Here is a 12,208-nt window from a genome sequence, read left to right as displayed (position 1 = left end):
GTGGCACAGAGATGGAAACAAAGCAGGATGAAGAGTTTGAATTGATTATGATACTGGTTAAATTTATTTCAGCTCTATGTATGTAATATCTAGGTATTTTATGGGAATGTGGATCTTTCAGATCAATTTGAGAAGCAATTTTGATAAGTACACAACATTTTATTGTGTCATGTAGCACTGGGTGCTGGTCTTGGTCTTAACTAGGTCTCAGGTTAGGTGGTCTTGACTACAACTCTGCTACGTGGCTCCTTGGTTGCATGTCCTCCCCCTCCCACCCTCTTTCCATCCCCTTTCTGTTGGATTTTGTTCAAAATAAAAGCCACTAGTGGCAAAAAAGTGAAATTCATGCTATGTTAGGGCAGGAGACAAGATGTTTCCATCCTTGAAATTATGATGCATAGAATCACACATCTAAGTTTAAGCTATGTTACAGAGAGTAAACACAATAAAAACATGCTTTATCTGTGGCATTGTTCTGATGGCACATTTCTGATGTATTAAAATTAAATGTGATAGGTACACTTATTGATGTTGCATTAGCGATTTGGTAATGCATTTAGCAAGTACTTTTACTTTAATAATTAAGTATTTTTAAAAGCCAGTACTTTTTTTCTTAAGTAAAAATGTTGATGGGTACTTTCACTTTTACTAGAGTACATTTTTGTCTGTGTATTTGTACTTTTACATAAGTATATTCTGTGAGTACTTTCTCCACCACTGCATGGAGGGTTTTTTTGTTTGTGCTGCAGAGCCACAGCAACAGCTAGCAGCTAGCTAACTCCTCACTTCAGCGGCTCTAACGGAGTCTGTGTTGTCAGCTTCTTCTTCTTCTTCCTTTTTTTTTATGGCGGTTGGCAAGCAAACTTACTGATGTGCATAACCGCCATCTGCTGGAATGGAGTGTGGATCGGGATTCTATTCTCTCACAAAAAAAACAAACAACAAAACTTATATCCTTTCTATCAATTTTGTTTTCTTAAGCAAATTTATTAAATAACAAAAATATTCAGAAGTAGAAATTTTGTCCAAAATATCTTGTATATTTAACTGTAATTTATTTTCTTGTAATCAACCCTTCTCTCAACAGAATATTTATTTAGTACAGAACAACAAAACATGTTTTACTGTCTCTTCTTGAATATACAAATCACAATTTCCAGTTTGATGTTTTCCCATTTTAAATAATGTGCTTTTAACCCTGTATGACCAAAATGTAATCTGAATATTATGGTTTCCTCTTTTCTATTTTGTCCTGTTCTCCTCATTGCCCCACCTTTTCTTTGAATACTGGAAAGCCACCTACTAGTTCTATCTTCTTCCCACTGCTTCTGCCATCTTTCCTTAACCTTTTGCTTAATAATAGATTTGATTTCTTCCTTACTGAATGATACCAATATATCAATGTAACTATTTTTTGTAGCTTGTTTTGCATTTGTCTGCCAACTAATTTCCTTTTATTCCTACATGTGAATCTCTAATAAACGGTCTGGTTTACTAATAGAATGATTATTTTTTAATGAATATAATGATGAACTTGAATCAGAACATATTATATTTCTCAGTGGACGAACTTCCTCAATCCATTCTAAAGCCAAAATGATTCGAAGCCTGTGTTGTTCAGCAGCACAGCTGTTGCTCCTTCACTTTGGACTGAACCATTGTTCTAACAATAGTGGGGTGACGACATAAAAATGTATTCTTATTTTTTTCTTAGATGAATGGCAGAGTTATTTTGTTCTTTGTTTCTGTTGCCTTTTTTATATTTATATTGTTTAAATACAAGGGTTTCTTTCATGATTTCTTTGGGGGGGGGACAATTCTAGACTTTTCCAAGATTGGGGGGGTCCGGCCCCCCCGGGATTTACGCCTATGGTTAAATGTAAAAATAAGCTAACATTCTGAAACATTTAAGTGTTGCAAAAAAAGGAAAACTGATTAAATATTTTGTGAGATAAATATACTTTGTAACTGTATTTAATATTTTATAGCAGAGGTTTCTGAAGAAACTAATTTCTGCTTAAATATGTAAAAAAAAAAAAAAGACATTTAAAAATGTGCATATTTTTCTATATTCTTTCCCTGTGTGATGATATAATGAATGCAGCATTTTCAAAAATGGACAAAATTACGATATTCATTTTCTGAGTTGCTGCTCTCATATAAAAGAATGAAACACTTCATTCCCCTATTTTCCTTCTTTTGTTTCGAGACACCAAAAATGCATATTTACCAGGAACCATGACATTTTCAACATTATAGAAAGAACGTGAAAGTCATTATATTAAAGAAGGCTAGTTCATAGTTCTTAGAATATTTTGTAAACCATGAAACACTGGTACCAAATTCACGTTCGAAATATCTCCCTCACTGCAACAGATGGTTTTAGTCTTCTGTAATGATGTCATTATGTTTAATACGCCTCTTGTTTCTGACACCACTGCCTGATTTTTCCCTGGAATTTATCTGCAATCATGCTGTCTGCTTTAGTGTAAACACCACACTCGACACCCAAAAAACTCCCCCAAGATTGTTGTCTTTAAGAGGTAATTGCACTAAATCCTAGCATTCATCAGCCCATCTCAATCACTCTAGCAGCATGGAAATGAATGAGAAATCGTCTCTTTTCTTACAAGAAACATGTGATAAGAGGTCACAATATGATGTTAAAGATCACAGGCCATCATCCATTCCTTCTGGCTGAATCAGCTCTCATGTGCAATCATTTGTGTGGGATCAATACTGATGGCGCACAATGCTGGTATCATGGTGACAATTACAGGCTTGGAGGCTTGGATTCAACAGGGTGACCAGGTGCGTTTGGCCGTGCAGCAGAGCTGAGTGATTTGGCTGAGCCTTCAGTGATGACAGCTACACTGTAATTTTCATTACTGAAGAGTCTGCTTGTGGTGGTTCTCACTGCCTCATAACAACTAGAGCATAGTGAAATATTTGTGTGTGTTCTTATTAGACTATTTAAGCTCGGGTCAAACAAGCGCCATGTAGTCGCACTTTGCATAACAGTATCCGTTGATGACAAGTACTCATACAAGCATCAACATTACAAATATCAAACTTAATTTAGAGCAAACTGCTACTCAAAAATGTATCATTCACCTGTGCCTGTGCCCTGTAAAGGCCTGTCTACAACAATTTTCTAACATAACCTTACTTAATGTTGCATTAAGGATTGCACCAGACCAAATATGGGTAATCTAAAGAGTTAATTATCAATGCACCAAACGCATCCCTGCCTGAACTAATGTTCATTTCCATTCAAAAATTTGAACCTTTGATAATGTTGGAATAATTGCTGACAATGGAACTGATAATATGAACCTATGGAATGGATTACGATATTTTGTTATCAGCAAAGCAAATTTATTTGTATAGCACATTTCAGCAACAAGGCAGTCCATAGTTCTTAAGACAATCTAAATCAGTGTTTTTGTTCCCCTGCTTCAACACACCCAATTCAGATAACTGCAATTCAGGAAAACCCTTTTAACCAGCCACCAATTTAAATCATGTGTGCTGAAGCAGAGCGATGCCTAAAACTTTCAGGGCAATGTGACTTGAGGACCAGTGTTCTCAAGTCACACTGGACAAGTCAAGTTGTTTCCTTTCTTTTTATTTTAAAAGAAAGGCAGCTTTAAACAGGTGGGTTTTGACTTAGAACAACTATGTTTCGGCATTTTTGCAGTTTTTTGGAATGCCCTTTCAGATCAGAGGACAATTAAAATGGGATGTTGCTTTTACATTTTTGCTTCTGGTTCTGGTGATGTACAGCAGACTACAACCAGAAGAACTGAGTGGTCTAGAAGGTTCATACAATGGTAACAGATCTAACAGTTTTTGTTCTATTCAAACAAATAAATTTATGACACATCTACTCATTCATTCGTTCTATAAATCTACTCAATGTGGGAATGAGTTTACAGCCACCTAGTAAAATTGAGATATAGAGCTACAGTATGTATCATCTTCCTAATTATGGTAAACCCTCTTATTGTTTGTCATAGTTTGAGCTATCAGAAGCAGGTAGACAGAGTTATAGTCAAACAGACCATCCGAGACCAACTGAAGACCACGACAAGACCAAGGATGACACAATGAAATGTGAAACATGAGCAAAATTACTTCCCATAATAACACCTACATATTAAATATTCAGAGCTGAAATAAATGTAACCATTTTTATTTTATACTCCTGGCTCTCTTTCAAAAATTATTTCAGAATGTTAAACAATTATTCCTCATTCATCTGCCATTCAAAAGAGCCACTCAAACGATCCATTTTTTAATATATACAGTTTTCTAGAATGTATACATTAGTCCAGTGGCTACATAGAAGTATAAATAAAAACTGTGCAAACTGACTTACCAGTTCAGGATTTGTATTGACTGTAGGCTAGTGGTGGATAAATATCCAAAGAAGGATAACTGTCTGTACTTGCAGTCAGTGTTTGTGAGGATAAATAGTGCCAGTCTGGTTAGAATTGTTACAGTGAGATACTGCTCCCAACATGAAAACCCTCTGAAAGCTCTCAGCTTTCTCTCAGGCAAAGGGAACGAGGTTTCAGGGTCCAAGCAGTTTCCAGAGATCACAGCATTTGAATAATACCAGTTGAAGCCACCTTTCTCAGTGAGTTGAAGAGATTAAAAATTGCAAAATGTGTAAACGTCTTTAAGAAGCTGAGGCGCAGTGATAAAATGTGATGCATGCCTCTGAGGTTGAGAGGGAGACAGACAACGCAGGCGGAGGGAAACACATGGACTTTGGCAAATGTGGTTTCAACAGGATGTTCTGGGCTGGGTTATACCTTCACTTTGACTGCTAGCTTTTTTCTGGTTGCTGGTAAGCCTTCAATTAAATGACGGCTACCTTTTTCAAGTCGCTAATCCTCTTACAGTTTGGAACCCTACACTTGGCCATGTGGAAAACACACACACAAACGCTAACACACACACACGCAGACACACAAATAGTGTATTCAGAAGTGTGAGTGTGCATGAGCAGCGAGTCTTCTTCAGCTTTAGCCCTCATATTCTTCTTTTTGTGACTCTCTCTTCTGGTTCCCTCTCAAGTTGACAAAAGAAAGTGTTGTTGTCACAAACAGAGCTGTTAGGAAAACAGTTTTTTATTTAATTCAAACCCATTACTGTAGTAAAATATCTCAAACAAGTGTGTAGTATTTTATGTAAAATGTTTTCACAAAATACTATGTAAATTAAACTGAAATGCCAATTTATTTTTAATTATATTTCTAATATTAGTCTAGTCTTCATAGAAATGAAATAATAAAGCAACAAGAATTCCAACTAGAAATGCCAGACTGTGGTGAGCAAAGATGTTTTTCAAAAGTACCCAAGACTAAAGTTCAGAAGGATGTGTCCAATGTGTGTTAAATGACATATTGATGCCAAGTACATAAATAGTTGATGGTTTTTACATTAGATGCAGTAGATTTAGAAGATTGATACTTTGAATTGAATAAAAAAATTCTAATTTCAAGACACAATAGTAATTATGCAAATCTATTTTTACCAACACCTACACATTTTTACCAATGTGTAGGAGCAGACCATTAAAATAACTATTCAAATTATTTATGTAACTGTAATTTTTTTTTCATCAAGTTGGCTTTACTAGACATGATTACAGTGGTGCTATCTGCGCAGCTTGGATGCATTGACTTTGTTTGTGGTTCAGGCACAAAGCACAAAGACCTGACATGTACACAGAGGGAATAAGTTTAATTTAAATAAGGGAAAAACTAAAAATGTTACTATGTAACATAACAAGTATTTCTTCTTTGCAAACCTCTGATATGAAAGTCTGTTGCAAGGTTAGTAGATGCTAACCATCTGGATATAAAGCTAATCTGTGGAGTTAGAACCTAAAATTTCCATAATTAATAAAGCAAGAGGAAAAAAAGCTCAAGGCTCTCTTCTATTAGATGTGAGATGTTGTTGCATTTTTTTTTTTTTTAAACGGTGGAGTACTCCCTATTTAACCCAGAAAATAGTTATTTTAGTTTATTAGTAATATCAGGAATTGTGGAGTATGCACTATTTAGATCAATATTATACAGCCCAGAAATGGAATCAGAATTAGAATTAGAATAACTGCGAACTTGGAATCCAGAAATACTTAACAGGAACAGTCACTGCTTAGTTTATATTACTTTTAACCCAGAAAAGGATTTAGAGCAGTCATTCTTTAGCTTATTTTATCAGAAACTGTAGAGTACTCACTATTTAGAAATGGAATTAGATACTTAGCAACCCTGAACAGGAGCACTTAGTTTACATACTTTAGAACATTAGATTAGTTTTCTTCCCTCTTTTTTTTCTTTCATTTAGTTTGTTATTTTGTTTGTATTTCCCTTTAATTTATGTAAAGCACTTCGAATTGCCTTGTTGCTGAAAATGTGCTATATAAATAAAATTACCTTACCTTACCATAGTCTTCAGCACGTTTCATCTACTCAGATTAATTTCTCTTTGATCCCCTTGTAATTTGTGCAAACAGATGAAATTGTATAGAATTTTTGTTTGGTGTTTACGTGTAAGATGTTACTATAAACTGGCTGCGAATTGATAAATGTATCTTTAAGTGATTCAAGAAATGTGTAAGTGACACAATAGAGAGGATTACATAAATAAAAATTTACTGCATTTTGTTTCTTACAAATCTTCATCTGGAAAATATAAATTTTTCTCTGAGAAAAGAAAATCCATTATTACTGTTTGCTTTCTGTCTTGGAGCATTTTGAGCTGAGCCTGTCACCCAAAACACAGATTTATGGCAGCTTGTACATAATGTTGATGTCATGTTGTATGTTTGTTGAGTGGACCCAAATGCAGCAGGCGGAAATGCCAAGTATAGTTTTTGTGAATTTAATGAAAAAATAAACAAACTTACAAAAAACACAGGGAGCTAGGGCTGAACACAAACAATAATTCTAAAAGAACAAAACAGACACAAGAACATGGGAAATAACAAAGAAGAGACTGGATGAACCAGCAAAGAGTGACTGAAATGAGGTGCTTAAGTACTGGGAAGTTGAATGGTGAACAAAGGGCCTGAGCTTATGAGCTAACTGATTGGAGGTGTGAGGGAAGAGAGCAGACGAGAGAAATCTCTTTCTCTCGTCAAATTTTTCTAAAAAAAAAAACCAAAAAGCCATTCTATGCCCTGGCCAGATACTTGAAGTGTCTTAACAGCGGTTTTCATGGCCCTCCCTGTTTAAGGACATCAAAGAGTTCTTTAGTATTGTTCCATCTGTGCCAGGAGTTGGTCCGCCATCAATCAATCAGTCAATCAATCAATCAAATTTTATTTGTATAGCACATTTTAGCAGCAAGGCATTTCAAGGTGCTTTACATAATTAAAGAAAAAATAAAAACAGCATGTGATATTAAATAAACAGTAAGAAAGAGAAAGAGATTTTGAAAAAAAAAAGATTAAAAAGAATAAAAACGTACTTTTGTTACGGAATTTAAGCGCCTGTCGTCGCCGGACTCCACCGTCCGTTTAACACGGGTATTATCCAGGCCCCGTCGCCTAACAGGACAAGGTCTCCATCAGCCTTTCAGTGACCTTCTCCACCCTCTTTCCATCCACAAGTGTCTCTGGTCTCATGTACACTGAAAAAAGTGTGATCAGGGTTAAGTAATATTTACTAAATAAATAAGAGCAAACTATACATAATAAAAAAGACTGTGTGCAGTTTTGAATCTCACTGAGCTGAATTAACCAAATTTGAATATTTTTTAATTGCATTTTACTCTGTTTTTATTTAAATATAATCAGCAAAAAAACAATAAGTATTATTTATTTATTTTCATTGGTAAAGTCAAAAATGCAGAAAATTGATAAATTTTACTCATTTGGGAGGCCTTGACTTTTTCCCGCCCAAGGCATTTTCATCACAGGAACATCGCGTCTGCTCAGCATTTCGTGGACTACCGTTTGCTTAAAGGTAAGACATGTTTTAAGTGTTCTTAGTTAAACAATTCAAGTGTCTGTAGCAGTTAAACATTGTCTTAAGTTACTGCAAATTAGCAAACATGGCAACTTTACTGTACAGCAAGTCAATTAAGTTATATTGTGAAGGATTCGAAGTCAGTCTACGTCGTCTTTGATTTGACTAAATGCATTGCAAGGATTGAAAAAGTAGTCTCAATGTCACAATTTAATGTGACTAACGTAATACCGTTATATAGTGGCCGTAGAATACAAGCTACTCTTTTATTTAATTTAGTTTCTTGGCCTCAGCCCAAGCTTCCCCTCCCCCACCTTAACAAGCTAGCTAGCATGTTTGGGCACCATAATGGAGGAACAGACGTTGTTTTCAACGGTGAGATAATCAATGAGCTAATCAACTCAGGAGTTTCGTTTAAAGTTACTGCATGTAGTTTTTACAATTAAAATGTACTCAAGTAACATTTTTATTCAAGTAGCATGTTAAAAGCAGATTTCTAATCAGTTTTTATAACGTTACACATTTCGAAAGAAAAATCAGCCGTTTTGCATAGTTACATTTTCAGACAAAGTGCGCTGTTTCTTCTTTCTTCTTTTAATTTGGCGTGTTTTGAGCGCAATGGCTGGTGTTTTGCTAAACCCCAGTTCACCGGCTCTCACTGAGGCTCTCCATTAACATTACGTTAGTTACATTCAGCACAAACGGCTTCCTCATTTTCCCCGTTTTCTCGGAAAAACGTTATGCTTTCAAACTGTGGCTGCAGCTCACTGACAGATAAACAGTTACAGTGAGATGCGTCTATGAATGTTAGGTTGAAATCAGTATGTAGCTTCGTCCTGACTGAGCTGCCACAGAGAGAGTGAGAGAAATGTTTCCTTAGTCCGTTTTGGGCATCTTTGATTTTAATATTTATTTTTTGGCATTTGTTGATGTGCATATTACCTTAAAATCTGTTTCATATTTTTGTCTTAACATCTTAAAACAATAGTTCATTTTTTGAAGTGGGATTGGATGAGGTATTCATCCATAGTTGGTATATTATAGAGCTGGATGATTTAAAAAAAAAAACTCAATTGTGATCATCTTTTCAGTGACATTACAGTTGCGAAATGATTTGGCCAAAATGGCCAAATCATTTGCACACAGAAGAAACAAAATCATCAACCAATCACACAGTATAGAGGACATCAAAGCCAGATGGCCCGCTCTATTTGAGACATCTCACGTGAGTTCTAAGTGCATGCCAATCAGAAATATTCCTAGTCAATGTGAAGGATTGCATTTGTGATTCTGCATTTAGCAATTTGATACAAAATGTGTTACGTTACTGTCATCTTTTTTATAGATCAAATTTGATCCATCTTTTTGCTTTTGAAAAATGTCGTAAGAACAGTATGTATGTTTGTAATATTTGATGCTTTAAAACTGGTTTCATAATTTGTCTTTCAGATCCAGGATGAGTTTCACAGAATCACAATGGTGCATCTTGAATCAAAGTTCATGTCCAAACTGGATGAATATATTCCTCGACTTCTGAACCTCTTCCACTCGAAGGGCGGAAGCATGGGGTTGAGATTGCAGGCTATCCTACTCAAGGTATCTTTCATTGAGCATTATTGTTGCTAATATATTATTCTCAAAGTTTTGTGTTTAAACTTCTGGAATATCATTACTCAAATTTACTGGAGGTTAGCCTGTGATTGTCTTTATAAATGGAATATGAAATAATCGCATGAGAATTTGTATGAGTAGTGTTTTATTACACTGGTCCCCAAGACGGCACAGGAACTCAATATTAACAGTAATATAAACCACCTGGTGTTTCTTTTTTTTGTTTCAGACTCCAAGCAATCCTGACTTCAACATGACCAGAGATGTTATCATTCGATGTTTGATGATGTACCTTGGGGAATCTACAGATGAACTCTTAAAAGAGTACGATGTAAGTTGAATTAGATGTTAAAATATAAAGTAGGTGATTTCTCTCATCTCTTGTACTTGTTATTTGTTGGAAAGTCAAATCACAAAATAGTCATAACTGTATTTCTCCCAGTAGTTCTTGGCAAGGTATATCATTGTCCTCTGTTAAGTGTGTTTAAATTCTTATTTTCCATTAAGTCATTTTTAAATGCTAGTGCAGAATGCTATCTCAATTTGATTTCACCAACTGGCATAATTTAAAACTTGTCAGTAATTTATGTAATTTTTTCCTAAGAATGCTTTACCTAACCATAACTTTTTTATTTTTAAGTCTTGGCAATTTGTCCCTAAAAGTGAGCTAAGAAATGATGGCCAAGACGCTGCTTTGTGAATACAAAGACATTTTTACAGAAAGACTGAGGCAACGCAGAATAAGATATTAATCAAGACAGTGCCAGGAAGAAATAATAGTGTAATGGATTGATTTAATTTCAGAAACTTCATTTAGAAATATTTGTAACTGTTCAGCTCCTGATTGCATAATTGATTATAGTATAATATATTATTATGATTGATTTATATATATATTTTTCCTTTATAAATTATGTGCGGGTTTTCTTTTGTGTTATCTCAGATTTGTCTAAAACACTGACATAAATAGAGTGCATTACAAGCAACGGCTGACAAACTCCAGATTTTCTTGTCCAAACAGTTGCAAGCAATTTGGGAAATGGAACCTTCTCCTTTGGCTGCACTGTCTGATATGCACAATGTTCTTGCTATTACAGGATGCTGATGAAGACAGTGTGTCACAGGACCTTGCTGTTCAAAGCCTGAAGATCTACAACATCAAAGCTAACACGTCAGAGGATCCAGACATCGGCATTGTGGTGGACGGCATGAAAATTCTAACTGCTCTGGGTAACTTTCCAAGGGCTTGCTCCCTGCTTGTTGGGTTGGCGTATGCTGTGAATCTCGCCTATCCAAAGGAGCTCAGATACACGTTTGAAGTGTTTCAGAAACTTCTCCTCGGGCTGGATAGTTCAAAGCTCTCCCCAAAAGTGAACAGCCTCAGGAATAAACTACTGGCTTAAGAAAACGGACCGTTGCTAAACAAAAGGGAATAGACAAGTCACTGTCAAAACCAACATGCAAAACTTTGTGAAATGCTCGGTGAAGTTAGTTAAAATTAGGGTCATTTTCAGTTCAGTGGATTTCTGCATGTGTATTTTTTCTTGCAGTACATTACAGTTAACCACCCTTTCTAAGGACTGACTCCTTGTTCTCATATGTGCCTGTTATATGGCTTGGATCTGTTCAGGTCTGTCACATGAACCCTTGTCCCTTTTATACAGCATAGAGCATCCACTATTGCCTTTTTGGAGAGTCCATGCAGGCTTCACTGAAGGGTGATGATCTGCAGGCCGGAAAACTGTTGTGTTTCATTTGCACTTTATTTAATATGTTTTTTTTCCAGTTCTGTCTTTCAACTTATTTTTCGAAAAGGAAAGTATGTGTCACGGAGCCAAGGGCCCCAACACAGTGACAAGATGTAGCATAAACATACAAAAAAAGAAAATGGAAGTTTTTATGCCTCAAAGGTCTCGCCCAACTCTCACATCTTGTCATGCGTTTTCCCCAGGTAGGTTTTATGTGCATACTTGTTTTGTGCTCTGCATGCCTTAAACATGCAGAGCACAAAAGTGAACATAAGAGTTCACTTTAAACATAAAGTGAACTCTTATGTGATTGATAAATTGTTGAAGCAAGTTTAACTGAGTCCATGTTGATTGTTGTTGATGTGATGGTTCTAAAAAATCATGTTAACTATACTTAGAGCAGAGTGGCACTATGTTTATGTATATTGCCCCTTCTCTGTTTTATTGTTGTATTTAGGAATTTTGCACTAGTTGGTGCTGGATAAACACGTTTTATAAAATTGCACAAATAAATGCTGCTGCTGTTTTATGCATTGTAATTTGTTATTTTTTGATGCCACTCAAGTTTGGTCAGGATATTGTGTAAATTAGACACAGAAAAATTAGGGCAACAAAGTGACATTCAATATTATTGAATAGATTTAAAGTGCTATCATACAAATAAAAACTTAAAATTTATCAATTATTTTAGCTACAGATTAATAAGAACAACAGTTTTAATGTGTTGAATTAACCAATAATGTGCTACAATATGAATTGATATTATTTGTATTATTTACTTAATCCAAATAATTTTTATGTTGATGTTTAGTAAATGTAAATCAATTTCACCCATTTAATTAATAAATATAAGTTAATTTC

At 35.2% G+C, this 12,208-nt stretch overlaps 1 protein-coding gene across 1 annotated transcript; it reads left to right on the top strand.

Moving 5' to 3' along the window:
• Positions 1–7,644: 7,644 nt before the first annotated feature.
• On the top strand, positions 7,645–11,876 carry LOC145554721 (uncharacterized). Its single transcript, XM_081615035.1, has 5 exons — positions 7,645–7,985; positions 9,080–9,213; positions 9,438–9,584; positions 9,829–9,930; positions 10,697–11,876. The coding sequence occupies exons 2-5, from the start codon at positions 9,112–9,114 to the stop codon at positions 11,000–11,002; spliced, it is 657 nt and encodes a 218-aa protein (XP_081471161.1). The 5' UTR covers positions 7,645–7,985; positions 9,080–9,111; the 3' UTR covers positions 11,003–11,876.
• The last annotated feature ends 332 nt before the right edge of the window (positions 11,877–12,208 follow it).

This window comes from Poecilia reticulata, chromosome 13 (genome assembly GCF_904066995.2).
Source record: "Poecilia reticulata chromosome 13, P_reticulata-male-v2, whole genome shotgun sequence".
NCBI classification, from domain to species: Eukaryota; Metazoa; Chordata; class Actinopteri; order Cyprinodontiformes; family Poeciliidae; genus Poecilia; species Poecilia reticulata.
This window is presented reverse-complemented; position numbering and strand designations above follow the sequence as displayed.

Coding starts and splice junctions, on each gene's coding strand:
- LOC145554721 (XM_081615035.1), top strand. CDS start 9,112: ATGGCCAAATCATTTGCACACAGAAGAAACAAAATCATCAACCAATCA. Junction 9,214..9,437: donor CTCTATTTGAGACATCTCAC/GTGAGTTCTAAG, acceptor TTTGTCTTTCAG/ATCCAGGATGAGTTTCACAG. Junction 9,931..10,696: donor AACTCTTAAAAGAGTACGAT/GTAAGTTGAATT, acceptor TTGCTATTACAG/GATGCTGATGAAGACAGTGT.